Below are 22,672 nucleotides of genomic sequence, written 5' to 3'. Positions count from 1 at the left end.
CTTGTTTTGCTTTTTCAGTGTTCTAATAAAAGTTTAAATGAGCACTCAACCAGCTGCGCCTTGGTCCATTACATACGACGAACGTTACAGTAGAGAAGATAGGAAGGGAGAAGAGGAGAAGAGAGAAGAGGAAAGATAGGAGAGGAGAGTGAGCAAAACCGTGTGCCATGCAGCCTCTAAATCTTCACAGCAGACTGTAGAAGAGAGAGAGAGAGGAGAGAGAAGAGAAGAGGGAGAGAAGAGGGAAGGAAGGACAGGAGAAGAGAGGACAGAGATATGTAGAGAGAAGAGGAGAAGGGAGTAGAGAGGACAGAGATATGTAGAGAGAAGTGGAGAAGGGAGTAGAGAGGACAGAGATATGTAGAGAGAAGAGGAGAAGGGAGAAGAGAGAACAGAGATATGTAGAGAGAAGAGGAGAAGGGAGTAGAGAGGACAGAGATATGTAGAGAGAAGAGGAGAGGAGAAGGGAGTAGAGAGGACAGAGATATGTAGAGAGAAGAGGAGAAGGGAGTAGAGAGGACAGAGATATGTAGAGAGAAGAGGAGAAGGGAGTAGAGAGGACAGAGATATGTAGAGAGAAGGGGAGAAGGGAGTAGAGAGGACAGAGATACGTAGAGAGAAGAGGAGAAGGGAGAAGAGAGGACAGAGATATGTAGAGAGAAGAGGAGAAGGGAGTAGAGAGGACAGAGATATGTAGAGAGAAGAGGAGAAGGGAGTAGAGAGGACAGAGATATGTAGAGAGAAGAGGAGAAGGAAGAAGAGAGGACAGAGATATGTAGAGAGAAGAGGAGAAGGGAGTCGAGAGGACAGAGATATGTAGAAAGAAGAGCAGAAGGGAGTAGAGGACAGAGATATGTAGAGAGAAGAGGAGAAGGGAGTAGAGAGGACAGAGATATGTAGAGAGAAGTGGAGAAGGGAGTAGAGAGGACAGAGATATGTAGAGAGAAGAGGAGAAGGGAGAAGAGAGGACAGAGATATGTAGAGAGAAGGGGAGGGGAAGGCTCCATCTGTGATCCTAGTTCAGGGCTGGTCTGCAGGTGTGTGGGGCCTTTGATTCACCTCCAGACAGGTGTGTGTGTGTGTGTGTGTGTGTGTGTGTGTGTGTGTGTGTGTGTGTGTGTGCATAATGCAGTAATAATGTGAATCTGTGATATTGGACTTCCTGGTGATTAGGACCAGTGTAGCCTGCTGATCAGAATCACTAATCACACGCAGGCACACACACACACACACACACACACACACACACACACACACACACTAACAGAATGAGACCCTCCCCTTCTTGGTGTCACTCAGCTTTAAGGTTTCATGTATTTCAATGCATCTCTCATCTTTCTTTCACTGACACATCAACTTGAAACAGGCAGCAGACAAGATCAATGCCAACTTATTCTAGCCTTCCTAGAAGTACAGTAGAATGTCAACTATCTGTTTGACTGCAGTAAGATTGGAGGTCAAACTTCAGAGTCTGTAAGTTCATTACAGTAGAGCTCACTGATAGGATCATCTGACCACCTTTGATTTATACCTCCACTTAATACCAGCCCTTTATATAGAGGGAAGGAGAGAGGGGGGAGAAAGAGAGGAAAACAGAGAGAGAGAGAGGAAGAAAAAAAGAGGCAGAGAGAGAAAGAGGGAGAGCGATAGAGGGAGAGAGAAACAAAGAGAGAGAGAGTAGACAGACCTGTCTCTCAAAAGAAAGGCTATGTGCACACTGCCCACAAAATGAGGTGGAAACTGAGCTCCACTTCCTAACTTCCTGCCCAATGTATGACCATATCAGAGACACATATTTCCCTCAGATTACACAGATCCACAAAGAATTCACAAACAAATCAAATGTTGATAAACTCCCATATCTACTGGGTGAAATACCACAGTGTGCCATCACAGCTGCAAGATTTGTGAACTGTTGCCACAAGAAAAGGGCAACAAGTGAAGAACAAACACCATTGTAAATAAAACTCATATTTATGTTGATATATTTTCCCTTTTGTACTTTAACCATTTGTACATCGTTACAACACTGTATATAGACATAACATGACATTTGAAATGTCTCAATTCTATTGAAACTTTTGTAAGTGTAATGTTTAGTTGACATTTTTTATAGTTTATTTCACTTTTGTTTATTATCTATTTCATTTGCTTTGGCAATGTAAAGACATGTTTTCCATGCTAGTAAAGCCCCTTGAATTGAATTGAGAGAGAGACAGAGAGAGAGAGTGAGAATGAGAGATCGAGAGAGAGTGAGAATGAGAGATCGAGAGCGAGAGAAAGAGCAAGAGAGAGAGAGCGAGAGAGATCGCGAGAGAGATGGCGAGAGAGATCGCGAGAGAGATCGTGAGAGAGAGAGAGAGAGAGAGAGAGAGAGAGAGAGAGAGCGAGAACGAGAGATCGAGAGAGAGAGATCGCACGCGCGAGAGAGAGAGAGAGAGAGAGAGAGAGAGAGAGAGAGAGAGAGAGCGAGAACGAGAGATCGAGAGAGAGAGATCGCGCGCGAGAGAGAGAGATCGTGAGAGAGAGAGAGAGAGAGAGAGAGAGAGAGAGAGAGAGCGAGAACGAGAGATCGAGAGAGAGAGATCGCGCGAGAGAGAGAGAGAGAGAGAGAGAGAGAGAGAGAGAGAGAGAGAGAGAGAGAGAGAGAGAGAGAGAGAGACTGCTGGAGAGATGGAGAAAGTAAGAAAAGAACCAAGGTTGCTTTGAGATGAGTGAATAACAATCAGGGGGACCCCAGGCCTCCAGACATATCTTGAGGTATTTCATTAGGTTACCTCTACTGCAGACTGAGGGAAAGAGGACGATGATAATAGATGGAGAGTAGAGAGGCCAGAGCCAAAGAGGAGGTGGAAGAGAGTAGGAGGGCAAATACATAGATCAGGACTTTATTTTAGTAATGGCCAGAGGAGTAACACATTATACTAACAAATGACAACCAGAATATCTCTAACACATTAGACAATCATTCCTTCATCAATAGAATCAAGATCTGGATGGCTCTAACTAAGAACAACACACAGTACCCCACAGGGTCAGCTCCACTCCCACCGTGCCTAAGGAGTCTTCACACAGGAATAAAGGGCCACTCAACAGTAGGATACATTGTTCCTAGACAGTGATCTATGGTCAGTTGTACTTCTTTCTCCCTAATGTTACATTAAAGCATTTGGGAGGGTAAGCTGATCCGAGATCTGTGACTATGGGAATAACTGCCAGTCACCAGTCAGTTGCCGAGCAACAGGTTAACATGACTGCGATTGGAGCTGATAGAGGAAGATGAGAACTTGGCAGGAAGATACAGAAAAAGTTCAGACACGCCCACACAGGTTGAAGCCAATCGAGTTGCTGCATTATCCCCAGACAGACGTGACTATGCTGTGATTGGACGCCTGTCTCCAGGTCTCGAAGGACGCTGACAATCAGAATGCCAATGTCAGCCTCTGTTTCAGACTGCCAACCAAGTGAACGCTAATCACTCACCATCGTGACGCAATCATGTTAGTATGATTAGGCCTACTTAATGGTACATATTCTGCCTGGCATTCAATACAACTCGCAATATATTTGTTTACGCATTGTGTTTAGAAACTCCTGCCCACACACACAGACACTTCTTATTCTGATCAACAGGAAGCATATACAGTTGAAGTCGGAAGTTTACATACACATTAACCAAATACATTTAAACTCAGTTTTTCACAATTCCTGACATTTAATGGTAGTACAAATTCCCTGTCTTAGGTCAGTTAGGATCACCACTTTATTTTAAGAATGTGAAATGTCAGAATAATAGTATAGAGAATGATTTATTTCAGCTTTTCTTTCTTTCATCACATTCCCAGTGGGTCAGAAGTTTACATACACTCAATTAGTATTTGGTAGCATTGCCTTTAAATTGTTTAACTTGGGTCAAATGTTTTGGGTAGCCTTCCACAAGCTTCCCACAATAAGTTGGGTGAATGTTGGCCCATTCCTCCTGACAGAGCTGGTGTAACTGAATCAGGTTTGTAGGCCTCCTTGCTCGCACACACTTTTTCAGTTCTGCCCACAAATGTTCTATAGGATTGAAGTCAGGGCTCAGTGATGGCCACTCCAATACCTTGACTTTGTTGTCTTTAAGCCATTTTGCCACAACTTTGGAAGTATGTTTGGGATCATTGTCCATTTGGAAGACACATTTGCGACCAAGCTTTAACTTCCTGACCGATGTCTTGAGATGTTGCTTCAATATATCCACACAATTTTCCTGCCTCATGATGCCATCTATTTGGTGAAGTGCACCAGTCCCTCCTGCAGCAAAGTACCCCCACAACATGATGCTGCCACCCCCGTGCTTCACGGTTGGGATGGTGTTCTTCGGCTTGCAAGCATCCCCCTTTTTCCTCCAAACATAACGATGGTCATTATGGTCAAACAGTTCTATTTTTGTTTCATCAGACCAGAGGACATTTCTCCAAAAAGTACGATCTTTGTCTCCATGTGCAGTTGCAAAACGTAGTCCAGCTTTTTTATGGCAGTTTTGGAGCAGTGGCTTCTTCCTTGCTGAGCGGCCTTTCAGGTTATGTCGATATAGGACTTGTTTTTAGATACTTTTGTACCTGTTTCCTCCAGCATTTACACAAGGTCCTTTGCTGTTGTTCTGGGATTGATTTGCACTTTTCGCACCAAAGTACGTTCATCTCTAGGAGACAGAACGCGTCTCCTTCCTGAGTGGTATGACGGCTGTGTGGTCCCATGGTGTTTATACTTGCGTACTACTGTTTGTACAGATGAACGTGGTACCTTCAGGCATTTGGACATTTCTACCAAGAATGAACCAGACTTGTGGAGTTCTACAATTTTTTTCTGAAGTCTTGGCTGATTTATTTAGATTTTCCTATGATGTCAAGCAAAGAGGCAATGAGTTTGAAGGTAGGCCTTGAAATACATCCCCAGGTACACCTCCAATTGACTCAAATTATGTCCATTAGCCGATCAGAAGTTTCTAAAGCCATGACATCATTTTCTGGAATTTTCCAAGCTGTTTAAAGGCACAGTCAATTTAGTGTATGTAAACTTCTGACCCACTGGAATTGTGATACAGTGAATTATAAGTGAAATAATATGTCTGTAAACAATTGTTGGAAAAATGACTTGTGTCATGCACAAAGTAGATGTCCTAACCAACTTGCTAAAACTATAGTTTGTTAACATGAAATTTGTGCAGTGGTTGAAAAACAAGTTCTAATGACTCCAACCTAAAAACCTGTATGTAAACTTCTGACTTCAACTGTACCTGTGAAAGGTGTCTACCTCTTTGCGGTAGTAAGTTTTACAGAAACCCAAACCATTCCATGATTTTATTTAACCATTCAAAACGAGCTACTGCAATGCTGGTTTGATTGAATTGAACACAAACTCAAGAGACTAGAAAAGATCCCCTGCTCCTGTTGGTGGTGATGACATTGAGGGGTCTCTGCATGGTAATAATGTGCATGTGTTGATAGAGGGGAGGGTCTGGAGAGGAGCTGCTCTGTGGTCGTACAGATAAGAGCATGAGCCCAACAGGTTTATGACTGTCCTCTCAAAAAGCTAACCAATAACAATCTTTCTTTAATTTAACTAGGCAAGTCAGTTAAGAACAAATTGTTATTTACAATGATGGCCTACCCTGGCCAAAGCCTTACCCATGACAATGCTGGGCGAAATGTGCTCCGCCCTATGGGACTCCCAATCACAGCCGGTTGTGATACAGCCTGGACTCAAACCAGGGTGTGTAGTGACACCTCTAGCACTGAGATGCAGTGCCTTAGACCGCTGCGCCACTCGGGAGCCCCCAGTCTAACTGTATAGTATTACTGATGAATCACAATTATGTTTCCCTCACAAGCTTATTTGAGAATGTGAACAACGTATATGATCTCGTCTCCTTTCCTTCAAATAATTACCCATAATTCACAGCAGTCACTTCCTCTGAGTCCTCAGAGGGCCATCTGGCAATGCATGCTGGGATATGAACACATGATGACATGGCATCATCTTGGGGACAGCATGTCTCTCTGTTAGGATCACAAGTATGTGTGTGTGGGTAGACGTGTGTGTGCACTGCATATGTGTCACACACTCGCGACGGGAGCCCACCACTCTGATCGTCCCTAATTAAACGCTAATGCTAATTCGGTCACTCGCTGTGACCCAAACCGGATTAAGACCTATCGCTAGTCAGACGGCACGCCGCGAGGCGCGGATTAAAATGGCCGCCGGGTGCCACAGAGCAACCTGCAGAGACCGAGACATCTCAACCTGTTTCTCTCTGAAGTATGCAGGCTAGACACCCTCTCTTCTCTTCTCCTCTTATCTCCTCTCTCTTTCATCCCTCTCTTCTCATCTCTCTCTCTTTTCATGTCTCACTCCTCTGTTTGCACACTTCTCTTTCATATCCCTTTCTTCCTCTCTCACTCCTCTCTTTTCATACTTCTCTTTCTGTTTTATCTTATATCCTCATCCTTCCTTCTCTCTCTACATTTGTCTCTCAAACTCTTTCTTCATATCGCTCATTCATCTCTCTCTTTCCTTCATTCTCACTCTTTATACTGTATCTCCTCCTCCTCCCCCATCTCTCTCCTCTTCAGGCGTATTCACCAGTGTTTCTCTATCTTCAGGCGTATTCACCAGTGTTTCTCTATCTTCAGGCATATTCACCAGTGTTTCTCTATCTTCAGGCGTATTCACCAGTGTTTCTCCATCTTCAGGCGTATTCACCAGTGTTTCTCCATCTTCAGGCGTATTCACCAGTGTTTCTCCATCTTCAGGCGTATTCACCAGTGTTTCTCCATCTTCAGGCGTATTCACCAGTGTTTCTCCATCTTCAGGCGTATTCACCAGTGTTTCTCTATCTTCAGGCGTATTCACCAGTGTTTCTCCATCTTCAGGCGTATTCACCAGTGTTTCTCCATCTTCAGGCGTATTCACCAGTGTTTCTCCATCTTCAGGCGTATTCACCAGTGTTTCTCCATCTTCAGGCGTATTCACCAGTGTTTCTCCATCTTCAGGTGTACTCACCAGTGTTTCTCCATCTTCAGGCGTATTCACCAGTGTTTCTCCATCTTCAGGTGTACTCACCAGTGTTTCTCCATCTTCAGGCATACTCACCAGTGTTTCTCCATCTTCAGGTGTACTCACCAGTGTTTCTCCATCTTCAGGCGTACTCACCAGTGTTTCTCCATCTTCAGGCGTATTCACCAGTGTTTCTCCATCTTCAGGTGTACTCACCAGTGTTTCTCCATCTTCAGGCGTACTCACCAGTGTTTCTACTCTTCATAAAACATGGCCGCCAATAAAGTAAGAAGGAACAGGAGGCGGGGCCAAACTTTCAGCCCCTCTTTGCTCTCACATCCATTAGAGATTAAGCCTCAGATAAATTCACTTTACTGTCTACCCGGCCATTGATTCTGGAAACCATGTGTCTTACGGTCCGATTTTACAAGTCTATTAACACTAAAATCTGCCAGTCAGAAACGAGCCCCATAGGAGCATTAGGAGGGCCAGGAGATGAGACCTCGGAGGGAAAGAAGAATCACTTACAAAGCCAGAGTGGAAAGAGTGTTTCACACTACCTCCTCATGTTTCAGTTGGAGGATCTTTGCCCATATACACTGAAGGCCAGTTTTGCGTATGAATAAAAGCAAAGCAAACTATCTCAATCAATCTCTTAACATATAGGCTGTAGGGTTGCAACATTCTGGTAACTTTCCCACATTTCTTATAGGTTAGCCTGGAATCCTGGTTACAGGGTGTTGTTTTGTGGTGGAAGCAGGGCGTTGTTTTGTGGTGGAAGCCAAGTTACAGACTGATTGACAAAACACAGTACAGATTTGTTGCGATAGCGTGATGTTGGTGTGTGTAGTGTACTTACGATGATGAGGAAGATGAAGTAGATGAAGTTGTAGAAGGAGTGAGCATCCATTACATAGTACATGATCTCTACCCAGCCTTCCAGGGTGATCACCTGGAGACAGATACACAACCAGCTGAGGGTTTGTGTGTGTGTGTGTGTGTGTGTGTGTGTGCACGCTTGTAGGTGTGCATGCATTATTGTGTGTCCCTTCTCCACACCCTCAACCCCTTCCCTTCCCCATCCTCCTCTCCTCTCCCAGCCCCTCAATCCCCTCAATCCACTCCCCTCATCCACTCCCCTCTCCCCACCTCCCCTCCCCCTCCCCATCCCCCCTCTCCCCTCCTCCCCATCCCCCACCTCTCCCCTCCTCCCCATCCCCCACCTCTCCCCTCCCCCCATCCTCCCCCCATCCCCTCCCCCTCCCCTCTCCCCTCTCCCCATCCCCCACCTCTCCCCTCCTCCCCATCCACCTCCCCTCCCCCTCCCCATCCCCCACCTCTCCCCTCTCCCCTCCTCCCCATCCCCCACCTCTCCCCTCCTCCCCATCCACCTCCCCTCCCCCTCCCCATCCCTCACCTCTCCCCTCCTCCCCTCCCCCTCCCCATCCCCCACCTCTCCCCTCCTCCCCATCACCTCCCCTCCACCTCCCCATCCCCCACCTCTCCCCTCCTCCCCTCCCCCTCCCCATCCCCCACCTCTCCCCTCCTCCCCATCACCTCCCCATCCTCTCCCCTCTCCCCTCTCCCCTCCTCCCCATCCCCCACCTCTCCCCTCCTCCCCATCACCTCCCCTCTCCCCATCCTCTCCCCTCTCCCCTCCTCCCCATCCCTCCCCTCTCCCCTCTCCCCTCTCCCCTCTCCCCTCCCCTCTCCCATCCCCTCCTACCTGGAAGATAACAATCCAGGCGTATACGATGTTATCGAAGTTGATCGCCCCCTTGTGTGGATTACTATGTCCAGTATGGCATCTAGTATAGTACTGGTTCCAGTTGATACAGAGACCCACTGCACTGGCTGAACCGTTGACTAGTGGTTCAGGGATGAGCCCCAGGGACTGGCGGTGGTAGGCATCCTCCCTGTCCAGACAGCAGGTCCTTCCCCCCTCCCTCCGGGCCGGGACGTCACCACACGACATGATCCCGTTATCCTGAGCCAGAGAGCAGATGAAGGGGCGCTCGTCATCCTCCTCCGGCTGGTAGTACGGGGCGGGCAGGGTCAGACCTGATGAACTGGGAGGGGGAAGAGAGAGAGAAAGAGTGTGTTTTAAACATGCATGTGTGATCACACACACACATAAGCACACAAAGATGTATGCACACACGCATGCACGGCTGCACACACACACATTAACACGCTACAGGCACGTACACACACATACACACACTTACCCAATTCTGAACTCCTCATGTATTTTTACTATGTTTACCACAGGATACTAGCAGAAACAGGAAGACAGAGTAGGGAGCAGAAGTGCGTAGGGCTCATTTACACACTTGAGCAGACTCCGGTTCGCCACAAACCCAATTCTTGGAGTATCATATTCCTCACCAGCAGAGTTTTTAAACATGCCGTTCACACACTTCTGCAATCTGAGTGCCCGGGCAGGTGATTTAGATGTGTACAAATACCAAACCAGACTTTAAATGATTACCATGAGTTGAAGTGGAACTAGTCATTTCCATTTTACATGTGTTTCCTGTTTCCTCTATATGAGAGCAGACTGGCTATTAATCTGTCTGTTTGAGAGAAATAACTCTCCTCTCCATCTCTCTACATCGTCTGTTTGCTCTCTCTCTCTGACCATGAAAGGAACACACCTATAGGTCACATGTCAAACTGACTGAAAAAGGGTTCTAGGATGTACACTTGCACGCACTTATGCACACACACACACACACACACACACACACACACACACACACACACACACACACACACACATAGGTCACCCTTAGGTCACACATATACACGACACCCCTCAGGAGCAAAGCATTAGGGCTCTAGTATTGTATTGACCAAGGGTAAACGGCTCATATCCTTTGGGTGTCATTCCTTCACCAGTCTGTCTGTTCTGTCTCCTCCTCAATACCAGGCTGTATTCTGCTGACATAAAGTCTTTGTCCTTGACCACAGAGAGAGACCACAGATATACTGAGAACCACAGCAGGATCAATAACCACCAAGACCGTCAACTGATCAGACTGGCTACACTGTTTCCTGTTCATTTGAAGATAAAGGGAAGCGAAGGTGACTTATATATGGACCTGTGTAACAGTATGCACACATATATGGACAGGCGGAGGGACAGACACACACATGGACCACGCAAGCAGGCACAAACACACAACATTGCACAAGCATTATGAAACCCTTAAAGAGATGCACAGTGATGGTATCGAGAGAGAGAGAGAGAGAGAGAGAGAGAGGTATTAAAAAGAAGGAGAAATGGCGGTGCAGGAGGAGGAGTCCATGGCCCAGTCAGACAGTGGAGGCTGTGGGGTAGTGGAGCGTGAATGAGAAGTGAACCACCGCCAGGAGCCTAGCTACAGCCCAACGCAGCATGCATCAGCACGGCTCAGCACAGAGCGGCAAGCCACTGAGAAAACACCTGCCAGCCAGGGATGGAGGGATGGAGGGAGGGAGGGAGGGAGAGATGGAGATGCGTGCAGTCTGTCGGTGTAGCTAGGTTGAAGGAGAAAAAGCAGGGGAGAGAGAGAGGTGAATAAGGGAGGGAAGAGAGAGAATGACAAGGAAAGGTAATGCAAGAAGGGAGATGAAAGGGAGGGAGAGTGAGTGAGAAAGGAGAGGAAGATAAAGAGGGGGAGAAAGAAGGAGAGAGGTGGAGAGAGAGGGCAACGATAGTAGAGGGAGAGGAGAGAGATGTAGATAAACCAGGAGAGGTGTGCTGTCCCCCGCTGTAACATTCAGCTACTCCAGCTAACCACCTCCCATTGCAACCTCTCATCTCACCATTAGCATACTCCCTGGCTAATACACAAGGGTCCTTCAATTAAGCATCCAACCACTCTGGCTAACCCTTAGCATTAGTTAATACTACCCTTGAGCTGAGCTTCCTGCTACACAAGCTAAGGCTCCCATCTGAAAGCTGACACATTTAACTCATTAAAGAGATAATTAAAGAACGGCATCTTAAGCACTTACAAATTCTAAACATATAGTACAAATTGCATTTATATTTATATATATACACTGCTCAAAAAAATAAAGGGAACACTAAAATAACACATCCTAGATCTGAATGAATGAAATAATCTGATTAAATACTTTTTTTTATACATAGTTGAATGTGCTGACAACAAAATCACACAAAAATAATCAATGGAAATCCAATTTATCAACCCATGGAGGTCTGGATTTGGAGTCACACTCAGAATTAAAGTGGAAAACCACACTACAGGCTGATCCAACTTTGATGTAATGTCCTTAAAACAAGTCAAAATGAGGCTCAGTAGTGTGTGTGGCCTCCACGTGCGTGTATGACCTCCCTACAACGCCTGGGCATGCTCCTGATGAGGTGGCGGATGGTCTCCTGAGGGATCTCCTCCCAGACCTGGACTAAAGCATCCGCCAACTCCTGGACAGTCTGTGGTGCAACGTGGCGTTGGTGGATGGAGCGAGAAATGATGTGCCAGATGTGCTCATTGGATTCAGGTCTGGGGAACGGGCGGGCCAGTCCATAGCATCAATGCCTTCCTCTTGCAGGAATTGCTGACACACTCCAGCCACATGAGGTCTAGCATTGTCTTGCATTAGGAGGAACCCAAGGCCAACCACACCAGCATATGGTCTCACAAGGGGTCTGAGGATCTCATCTCGGTACCTAATGGCAGTCAGGCTACCTCTGGCGAGCACATGGAGGGCTGTGCGGCCCCCCAAAGAAATACCACCCCACACCATGACTGACCCACCGCCAAACCGGTCATGCTGGAGGATGTTGCAGGCAGCAGAACATTCTCCACGGCGTCTCCAGACTCTGTCACGTCTGTCACGTGCTCAGTGTGAACGTGCTTTCATCTGTGAAGAGCACAGGGCGCCAGTGGCAAATTTGCCAATCTTGGTGTTCTCTGGCAAATGCCAAACGTCCTGCACTGTGTTGGATTGTAAGCACAACCCCCACCTGTGGACGTCGGGCCCTCATACCACCCTCATGGAGTCTGTTTCTGACCGTTTGAGCAGACACATGCACATTTGTGGCCTGCTGGAGGTCATTTTGCAGGGCTCTGGCAGTGCTCCTCCTGCTCCTCCTTGCACAAAGGCGGAGGTAGCAGTCCTGCTGCTGGGTTGTTGCCCTCCTACGGCCTCCTTCACATCTCCTAATGTACTGGCCTGTCTCCTGGTAGCGCCTCCATGCTCTGGACACTACGCTGACAGACACAGCAAACCTTCTTGCCACAGCTCGCATTGATGTGCCATCCTGGATGAGCTGCACTACCTGAGCCACTTGTGTGGGTTGTAGACTCCGTCTCATGCTACTACTAGAGTGAAAGCACCGCCAGCATTCAAAAGTGACCAAAACATCAGCCAGGAAGCATAGGAACTGAGAAGTGGTCTGTGGTCAACACCTGCAGAACCACTCCTTTATTGGGGGTGTCTTGCTAATTGCCTATAATTTCCACCTGTTGTCTATTCCATTTGCACAACAGCATGTGAAATTTATTGTCAATCAGTGTTGCTTCCTAAGTGGACAGTTTGATTTCACAGAAGTGGGATTGACTTGGAGTTACATTGTGTTGTTTAAGTGTTCCCTTTATTTTTTTGAGCAGTATATATACACACACAGTACCAGTCAAAAGTTTGGACACATGTACTCATTCCAGGGTTATTCTTTATTTTGACTATTTTCTACATAGTAGAATAATAGTGAAAACATAAAAACTATGAAATAACAAATATGGAATCATGTAGTAACCAAAAAAGTGCTATTTTCAAAGTAGCCACCCTTTACCTTGATGACAGATTTGCACACTCTTAGCAGTGCTTAAAGTGTCCACCATTTATGCAAAAGGTGTTTAAGGTTAATAAGACATGGCTTTGGGTTTCAGCATTATCTTACACCTTTCTAAAAGGTGACTTCCAACTAGGAGTGCTTACAGTTTAACTGAGGGACAGAGTCAGCCACGTAGGACTTGTCCAGATTAAATAAAGGTTTCATAAAAAAATATAAAAAATTGGACATTGGTCCTCTTTCTCTCTGGCATTAGACCAATGATTAATACAAGCTGAGGTCAGCATAGAGAGAACACACACTCTGGAAGGAGACACTGTCAGGAACACAGACACCCCTCTGAATCAGATTATACCTCACCAGGAGAGCACACACGCATGTGCATGCGCACACACACACACACACACACACACACACACACACACACACACACACACACACACAAAAGTATTAACACACACACACGTACAGACCCACTCACTCACTGACTTCACTCACATACAGTGCCATTCTGTCATTGGCAAGGTTAGGGTGGGCATTCATGTTACATCTCGGTCATGAATATGGAGAGGTGACCGGGAATTTAATCACATACAGCTACTGACTGGAAGAAGGTAGTCTTGTTGAGAATAAATCACACCACAATCAAATTAACACTCGCACACACACACACACACACACACACACACACACACACACACACACACACACACACACACACACACACACACACACACACACACACACACACACACAGTCACTCACAGGGTGAAGTTTTCCTCGAGGTAGCATCGGTTCCTCAGTAATCCCGCCCAAAGCTGCACTCCAATGATGCCGAAGATGAAGAAGACGAAGAAACAAAGCAGGAGGACGTTTCCCAGCATGGGCAGAGTGTCCAGGAGGAGATTCACCAGGATACGCATACCTAAAACATACACACATGCATTATAATACACAAACACACACACTTGCATTATAATACACACACACACAGTCATATAAAATGAGAATATTGTTGAGTAGTAACAGCAGGACACACGTACTGTATCTAAAACACACAAATAGACACAAAACATATGGACACAGAACACAGGACATTCAGGCCTTCCAAAGTAGCATAGACATGTTTCTGTCCATGTAGGTGGATGGTGGACCAGTCCCATATCCCATATCCCCAAGGGATGGCATAATGACACATGAGAGGCTACCGTTGGACCTGGCCCACGTTGATTACATAATGAAACATGATTAGTACATGAGCAGATGGGGAAGATATGTCCCGTGATGATGACATAAAGACAGCTGATGGCAGTAATGAGGAAGAGTAGTGGCGACTGGCAATGTTCTCTGTAGGACTGACACCACTCAGAGAGATTCACTGACAGGTGTGTGTGTGTGTGTGTGTGTGTGTGTGTGTGTGTGTGTGTGTGTGTGTGTGTGTGTGTGTGTACGCACGCACGCACATGTATGTCACGCTGTGTTTCATGAGAAGAGACGCCACATGCGATTAATACAACCCAGGTACAACAGTGAGGTCGGTGAGAGAGAAAAAGAGAGGGGGAGAGGAAGAAAGAGGGAGAGGCAGATACATACCTATAGAGGAACTAATGTATGTCTGCCTATAGAGGAACTAATGTATGTATACCTATAGAGTAACTAATGTATGTATACCTATAGAGGAACTAATGTATGTATACCTATAGAGGAACTAATGTATGTATACCTATAGAGGAACTAATGTATGTCTGCCTATAGAGGAACTAATGTATGTATACCTATAGACGAACTAATGTATGTATACCTATAGAGGAACTAATGTATGTATACCTATAGAGGAACTAATGTATGTATACCTATAGAGGAACTAATGTATGTATACCTATAGAGGAACTAATGTATGTCTGCCTTTAGAGGAACTAATGTATGTATACCTATAGACGAACTAATGTATGTATACCTATAGAGGAACTAATGTATGTCTGCCTATAGAGGAACTAATGTATGTATACCTATAGACGAACTAATGTATGTATACCTATAGAGGAACTAATGTATGTATACCTATAGAGGAACTAATGTATGTATACCTATAGAGGAACTAATGTATGTATACCTATAGAGGAACTCATTTTATAAAAAAAAAAAAATTTAACCACGTAAGCTAGTTGAGAACAAGTTCTCATTTACAACTGCAACCTGGCCAAGATAAAGCAAAGCAGTGCGACACAAAAAACACCACAGAGTTACACATGGAATAAACAAGCGTACAGCCAATAACACAATAGAAGAGAAAAAAAAGAAAGTCTATATAGACAGTGTGTGCAAATGGCACGAGGAGGTAAGGCAATAAATAGGCCATAGTAGCGAAGTATTTACAATTTAGCAAATTAACACGAGTCATAGATGAGCAGATGGTGATGTGCAAGTAGAAATACTGGTGTGCAAAAGAGCAGAAAAGTTAATTAAAACAATATGGGGATGAGGTAGGTAGATTGGGTGGGCTATTTACAGATGGGCTATGTACAGCTGTAGCGATCGGTTAGCTGCTCAGATAGCTGATGTTTAAAGTTAGTAAGGGAAATATAAGTCTACAGCTTCAGCGATTTTTGCAATTCGTTCCAGTCATTGGCAGCAGAGAACTGGAAGGAAAGGCGGCCAAAGGAGGTGTTGGCTTTGGGGATGACCAGTGAGATATACCTGCTGGAGCGTGTGCTACGGGTGGTTGTTGTTATCGTGACCAGTGAGCTAAGATAAGGCGGAGCTTTACCTAGCAAAGACTTATAGATGACCTGGAGCCAGTGGGTCTGGTGATGAATATGTAGCAAGGGCCAGCCGATTAGAGCATACAGGTCGCAGTGGTAGGTGGTACAAGGGGCTTTGGTGATAAAATGGATGGAACTGTGATAAACTGCATACAGTTTGTTGAGTAGAGTATTGGAAGCTATTTTGTAAATGACATCGCCGAAGTCGAGGATCGGTAGAATAGTCAGTTTTACGAGGGTATGTTTGGAGGCGTGAGTGAAGGAGGCTTTGTAGCGAAATAGGAAGCCGATTCTAGATTTAATTTTGGATTGGAGATGTTTAACATGAGTCTGGAAGGAGAGTTTACAGTCTAGCCAGACACCTAGGTATTTGTAGTTGTCCACATATTCTAAGTCAGAACCGTCCAGAGTAGTGATGCTAGTCAGACAGGCGGGTGCGGGCAGCGAATGGTTGAAAAGCATGCATTTGGTTTTACTAGCGTTTAAGAGCAGTTGGAGGCCACGGAAGGAGTATTGTGTGGCATTGAAGCTTGTTTGGAGGTTAGTTAACACAGTGTCCAAAGAAGGGCCAGATGTATACAGAATGGTGTCGTCTGCATAGAGGTGGATCAGGGAATCACCCGCAGCAAGAGCGACATCATTGATATACACAGAGAAAAGAGTCGGCCCGAGAATTGAACCCTGTGGTACCCCCATAGAGACTGCCAGAGGTTCGGACAAAAGGCCCTCCGATTTGATACACTGAACTCTGTCTGAGAAGTAGTTGGTGAACCAGGGTAGGCAGTCATTAGAGAAACCAAGGCTGTTGAGTCTGCCGATAAGAATACGGTGATTGACAGAGTCGAAAGCCTTAGCCAGGTCGATGAAGACTGTCTGTCTTCAGTACTGTCTTTTATCAATGGCCGTTATGACATTGTTTAGTACCTTGAGCGTGGCTGAGGTGCACCCGTGACCAGCTCGAAAACCGTTTTGCACAGCAGAGAAGGTACGGTGGGATTCGAAATGGTCAGTGATCTGTTTATTAACTTGACTTTCGAAGACTTTAGAAAGGCAGGGCAGGATGGATATAGGTCTATAACAGTTTGGGTCTAGAGTGTCACCCCCTTTGAAGAGGGGGATGACCGCGGCAGCTTTCCAATCTTTAGGGATCTCGGACAATACGGAAGAGAGGTTGAACAGACTGGTAATAGCGGTTGCAACAATGGCGGCAGATAATTTCAGGAAGAGAGGGTCCAGATTGTATAGCCCAGCTGATTTGTACGGGTCCAGGTTTTGCAGCTCTTTCAGAACATCTGCTATCTGGATTTGGGTGAAGGAGAAGCTGGGGAGGCTTGGGTAGGTAGCTGTGGGGGGTGCGGAGCTGTTGGCCCGGGGTTGGGGAAGCCAGGAGGAAAGCATGACCAGCCGTAGAGAAATGCTTATTGAAATTCTCAATTATCGTGGATTTTTTGGTGGTGACAGTGTTACCTAGCCTCAGTGCAGTGGGCAGCTGGGAGGAGTTGCTCTTATTCTCCATGGACTTTACAGTGTCCCAAAACTATTTGGAGTTAGAGCTACAGGATGCAAATTTCTGTTTGAAAAAGGTAGCCTTTGTTTTCTTGACTGACTGCATGTATTGGTTCCTGGGACTATTCGATGCTAGTGCAGTCCGCCACAGGATGTTTTTGTGCTGGTCGAGGGCAATCAGGTTTGAAGTGAAACAAGGCCAATATCTGTTCTTAGTTCTACATTTTTTGAAAGGGGCATGCTTATTTAAGATGGTGAGGATAGAAAACACCCTAAAGTTTCTAAAACTGTTTGAATGGTGTCTGTGAGTATAACAGAACTCATATGGCAGGCCAAAACCTGAGAAGGTTCCATACAGGAAGTGCCCTCTCTGACCATTTCTTGGCATTCTATAGCTTCTTTTTCGAAAATCGAGGATCTCTGCTGCAACGTGACATTTTCTAAGGCTACCATAGGATCTCAGAAGGAGCCAGAATGGGGAATGATGACTCTGCAGTCCCTGGGCGAAAAACAGTAGGGGTTTTGGAAAGTGGTCGTTCTGAGAACAATGACACGGGTGCGCGCGTGCATGTGAAGACTCCATTTTTTATTTTCAGTGTTTGAACGAAAACAAGGTCTCCCGGTCGGAATATTATGTCTATCTTACAAGAATAATCGCACAAAAAAAATATTTTAAACAGCGTTTGACATGCTTCGAAGTACGGTAATGGAATATTTTGACATTTTTTGTCACGATACGCGCCGGCGCATCACCGTTCGGATAGTGTCTGGAACGCAAAAACAAAATGCAGCTATTTGGATATAACTATGGATTATTTGGAACCAAATCAACATTGGGTGTTGAAGTAGAAGTCCTGGGAGTGCATTCTGACGAAGAACAGCAAAGGTAATCCAATTTTTCTTATAGTAAATCTGAGTTTGGTGAGTGCCAAACTTGGTGGGTGTCAAAATAGCTAGCCATGATGGCCGGGCTATCTACTCAGAATATTGCAAAATGTGCTTTCACCGAAAAGCTATTTTAAAATCGGACACCGCGATTGCATAAAGGAGTTCTGTATCTATAATTCTTAAAACAATTGTTATGTTTTTTGTGAACGTTTATCGTGAGTAATTTAGTAAATTCACTGGAAGTTTTCGGTGGGTATTCTAGTTCTGAACGTCACATGCTAATGTAAAAAGCTGTTTTTTGATATAAATATGAACTTGATTGAACAAAACATGCATGTATTGTATAACATAATGTCCTAGGAGAGTCATCTGATGAAGATCATCAAAGGTTAGTGCTGCATTTAGCTGTGGTTTTGGTTTTTGTGACATTATATGCTAGCTTGAAAAATGGGTGTTTGATTATTTCTGGCTGGGTACTCTCCTGACATAATCTAATGTTTTGCTTTCGTTGTAAAGCCTTTTTGAAATCGGACAATGTGGTTAGATAAAGGAGAGTCTTGTCTTTAAAATGGTGTAAAATAGTCATATGTTTGAAAAATTGAAGTTTTGGGATTTTTGAGGAGTTTGTAATTCGCACCACGCTCTATCATTGGATATTGGCGAGGCATTCCGCTAGCGGCACATCTAGATGTAAGAGGTTAAAGAACGACCAGGCATCCTCGACTGACGGGATGAGGTCAATATCCTTCCAGGACACCCGGGCAAGGTCGATTAGAAAAGCCTGCTCGCAGAAGTGTTTTAGGGAGCGTTTGACAGTGATGTTTGCAATCGCAACAAATAATCTGCTCAGACCCCAACCAAGGAGGATGAAAGTGGAGCTATAAATTCTCAGACAACCCAAAGATTCCTTGATGCCCTTTCAGACTCCCCCGCCTACCCAAGGACGTCAGAGGACAAAAATCAGTTAACCACCTAACTGAGGAACTCAATTTAACCTTGCACAATACCTTAAATACAGTTGCACCCCTAAAAACTAAAAACATTTGTCATGAGAAACTAGCTCCCTGGTATACAGAAAATACCCGAGCTCTGAAGCAAGCTTCCAGAAAATTGGAACGAAAAGGTGCCACACCAAACTGGAAGTCTTCCGACTAGCTTGGAAAGACAGTACCGTGGAGTATCGAAGAGCCCTCACTGCTGCTCGATCATCCTATTTTTCCAACCTAAGTGAGGAAAATAAGAACAATACGAAATGTATTTTTGATACTGTCGCAAAGCTAACTAAAAAGCAGCATTCCCCAAGAGAGGATGGCTTTCACTTCAGCAGTAATTAATTCATGAATTTCTTTGAGGAAAAGATCATGATCATTAGAAAGCAAATTATGGACTCCTCTTTAAATCTGCGTATTCCTCCAAAGCTCAGTTGTCCTGAGTCTACACAACTCTGCCAGGACCTAGGATCAAGGGAGACACTCAAGTGTTTTAGTACTTTAACTCTTGACACAATGATGAAAGTAATTATGGCCTCTAAACCTTCAAGCTTCATACTGGACCCTATTCCAACTAAACTACTGAAAGAGCTGCTTCCTGTGCTTGGCCCTCCTCCTATGTTGAACATAATAAACGGCTCTCTATCCACCGGTGGTGTACCAAACTCACTAAAAGTGGCAGTAATAAAGCCTCTCTTTAAAAAGCCAAACCTTGACCCAGAAAATCTAAAAAACTATCGACCTATATCGAATCTCCCATTCCTCTCCCATTTTTTTGAAAAAGCAATGTATACGAAATGCTTCAGTCTGGTTTTAGATCCCATCATAGCACTGAGACTGCACTTGTGAAGGTGGTAAATTACCTTTTAATGGCATCAGACCGAGGCTCTGGATCTGTCCTCGTGCTCCTAGACCTTAGTGCTGCTTTTGATACCATCAATCACCACATACTTTTGGAGAGATTGGAAACCCAAATTGGTCTACACGGACAAGTTCTGGCCTGGTTTAGATCTTATCTTTCGGAAAGATATGTTTGTCTCTGTGAATGGTTTGTCCTCTGACAAATCAACTGTAAATTTCGATGTTCCTCAAGGTTCCGTTTTAGGACCACTATTGTTTTCACTATATATTTTACCTCTTGGGGATGTCATTCGAAAACATAATGTTAACTTTCACTGCTATGTGGATGACACACAGCTGTACATTTCAATGAAACATGGTGAAGCTCCAAAATTGCCCTTGCTGGAAGCCTGTGTTTCAAACATAAGGAAGTGGATGGCTGCAAACGTTCTACTTTTAAACTCGGACAAAACAGAGATGCTTGTTCTTGGACCCAAGAAACAAAGAGATCTTCTGTTGAATCTGACAATTAATCTTGATGGTTGTACAGTCATCTCAAATAAAACTGAAGGACCTCGGCGTTACTCTGGACCCTGATCTCTCTGTTGACGAACATATCAAGATTGTTTCAAGGACAGCTTTTTTCTATCTGCGTAACATTGCAAAAATCTGAAAGTTTCTGTCCAAAATTGACACAGAAAAATTAATCCATGCTTTTATTACTTCTAGGTTAGACTACTGCAATGCTCTACTTACCCAGATAAAGCACTAAATAAACTTCAGTTAGTGCTAAATACGGCTGGTAGAATCCTGACAAGAACCAAAACATTTGATCATATTACTCCAGTGCTAGCCACCCTACACTGGCTTCCTGTTAAGGCAAGGGCTGATTTCAAGGTTTTACTGCTAACCTACAAAGCATTACATGGGCTTGCTCCTACCTATCTTTCCGATTTGGTCATGCCGTACATACCTACACGTACGCTACGGTCACAAGACGCAGGCCTCCTAATTGTCCCTATAATTTCTAAGCAAACCCCTGGAGGCAGGGCTTTCTCCTATAGAGCTCCATTTTTATGTAATGGTCTGCCTACCCATGTGAGAGACGCAGACTCGGTCTCAACCTTTAAGTCTTTATTGAAGACTAATTTCTTCAGTAGGTCCTATGATTGAGTGTAGTCTGGCCCAGGAGTGTGAAGGTGAACGGAAAGGCACTGGAGCAACGAACCGCCCTTGCTGTCTCTGCATAGCCGGTTCCCCTCTCTCCACTGGGATTCTCTGCCTCTAACCCTATTACAGGGGCCGAGCCATTGGCTTACCGGTGCTCTTCCATTCCGTCCCTTGGAGGGGTGCGTCACTTGAGTTGAGTCACTGACGTGGTCTTCCTGTCTGGGTTGGTGCCCCCCCTTGGGTTGTGCCGTGGCAGGGATCTTTGTGGGCTATACTCGGCCTTGTCTCAGGATGGAAAGTTGGTTGTTGAAGATATCCCTCTAGTGGTGTGGGGGCTGTGCTTTGGCATAGTGGGTGGGGTTATTTCCTGCCTGTTTGGCCCTGTCTGGGGGTATCATCGGATGGGGCCACAGTGTCTCCTGACCCCTCCTGTCTCAGCCTCCAGTATTTATGCTGCAGTAGTTTATGTGTCGGGGGGGCTAGGGTCAGTCTGTTATATCTGGAGTATTTCTCCTGTCTTATCCGGTGTCGTGTGTGAATTTAAGTATGCTCTCTCTAATTCTCTCTTTCTTTCTTTCTTTCTTTCTTTCTTTCTTTCTTTCTTTCTCTCTTTCTCTCGGAGGACCTGAGCCCTAGGACCATGCCTCAGGACTACCTGGCATGATGACTCCTTGTTGTCCCCAGTCCACCTGGCCGTGCTGCTGCTCCAGTTTCAACTGTTCTGCCTATGGAACCCTGACCTGTTCACTGTGATTACTATTATTTGACCATGCTGGTCATTTATGAACATTTGAACATATTGGCCATGTTCTGTTATAATCTCCGCCCGGCACAGCCAGAAGAGGACTGGCAACCCCTCATAGCCTGGTTCCTCTCTAGGTTTCTTCCTAGGTTTTTGCCTTTCTAGGGAGTTTTTCCTAGCCACCGTGCTTCTACACCTGCATTGCTTGCTGTTTGGGGTTTTAGGCTGGGTTTCTGTACAGCACTTTGATATATCAGCTGATGTAAGAAGGGCTATATAAATACATTTGATTTGATTTGATGAGGGGTGGTTGTTTGACCGCGGACCCTTAGCAGATGCAGGCAATGAGGCAGTGATCGCTGAGATCCTGATTGAAAACAGCAGAGGTGTACTTGGAGGGCAACTTGGTCAAGATAATATCTATGAGGGTGCCCATGTTTCTGGATTTAGGGTTGTACCTGGTGGGTTCCTTGATAATTTGTGTTAGATTGAGGGCATCTAGCTTAGATTGTAGGACTGCCAGGGTGTTAAGCATATCCCAGTTTAGGTCACCTAACAGAACGAACTCTGAAGATAGATGGGGGGGCAATCAATTCATATATGGTGTCCAGGGCACAGCTGGGAGCTGAGGGGGGTCTATAACAGGCGGCAACAGTGAGAGACATTTCTTTGCAGGCTATCTCTGGAGTAGATTGCAACTCCTCCCCCTTTGGCAGTTATATCTTGACAGAAAATGTTGTAGTTGGGTATGGAAATCTCAGAATTTTTGATGGCCTTCCTAAGCCAGGATTCAGACACGGCAAGGACATCAGGGTTGGGGGAGTGTGCTAAAGCAGTGAGTAAAACAAACTTAGGTAGGAGGCTTCTGATGTTAACATGAATGAAACCAAGGCTTTTACGATTACAGAAGTCAACAAATGAGAGTGCCTGG

The 22,672-nt window shown here is 45.3% G+C and overlaps 1 protein-coding gene across 1 annotated transcript in view; it reads right to left on the bottom strand.

Moving 5' to 3' along the window:
* Positions 1 to 22,672, bottom strand: part of LOC115170710 (voltage-dependent T-type calcium channel subunit alpha-1I-like) — a 207,080-nt gene that overhangs the window by 90,169 nt on the left and 94,239 nt on the right. The window contains 3 exon segments of the mRNA XM_029726944.1: positions 7,898 to 7,990; positions 8,765 to 9,107; positions 13,610 to 13,769. Of these exon segments, the coding sequence (XP_029582804.1) occupies positions 7,898 to 7,990; positions 8,765 to 9,107; positions 13,610 to 13,769 (596 nt within the window).

Source organism: Salmo trutta, chromosome 32 (assembly GCF_901001165.1).
Source record: "Salmo trutta chromosome 32, fSalTru1.1, whole genome shotgun sequence".
Taxonomy (NCBI): Eukaryota; Metazoa; Chordata; class Actinopteri; order Salmoniformes; family Salmonidae; genus Salmo; species Salmo trutta.
This window is presented reverse-complemented; position numbering and strand designations above follow the sequence as displayed.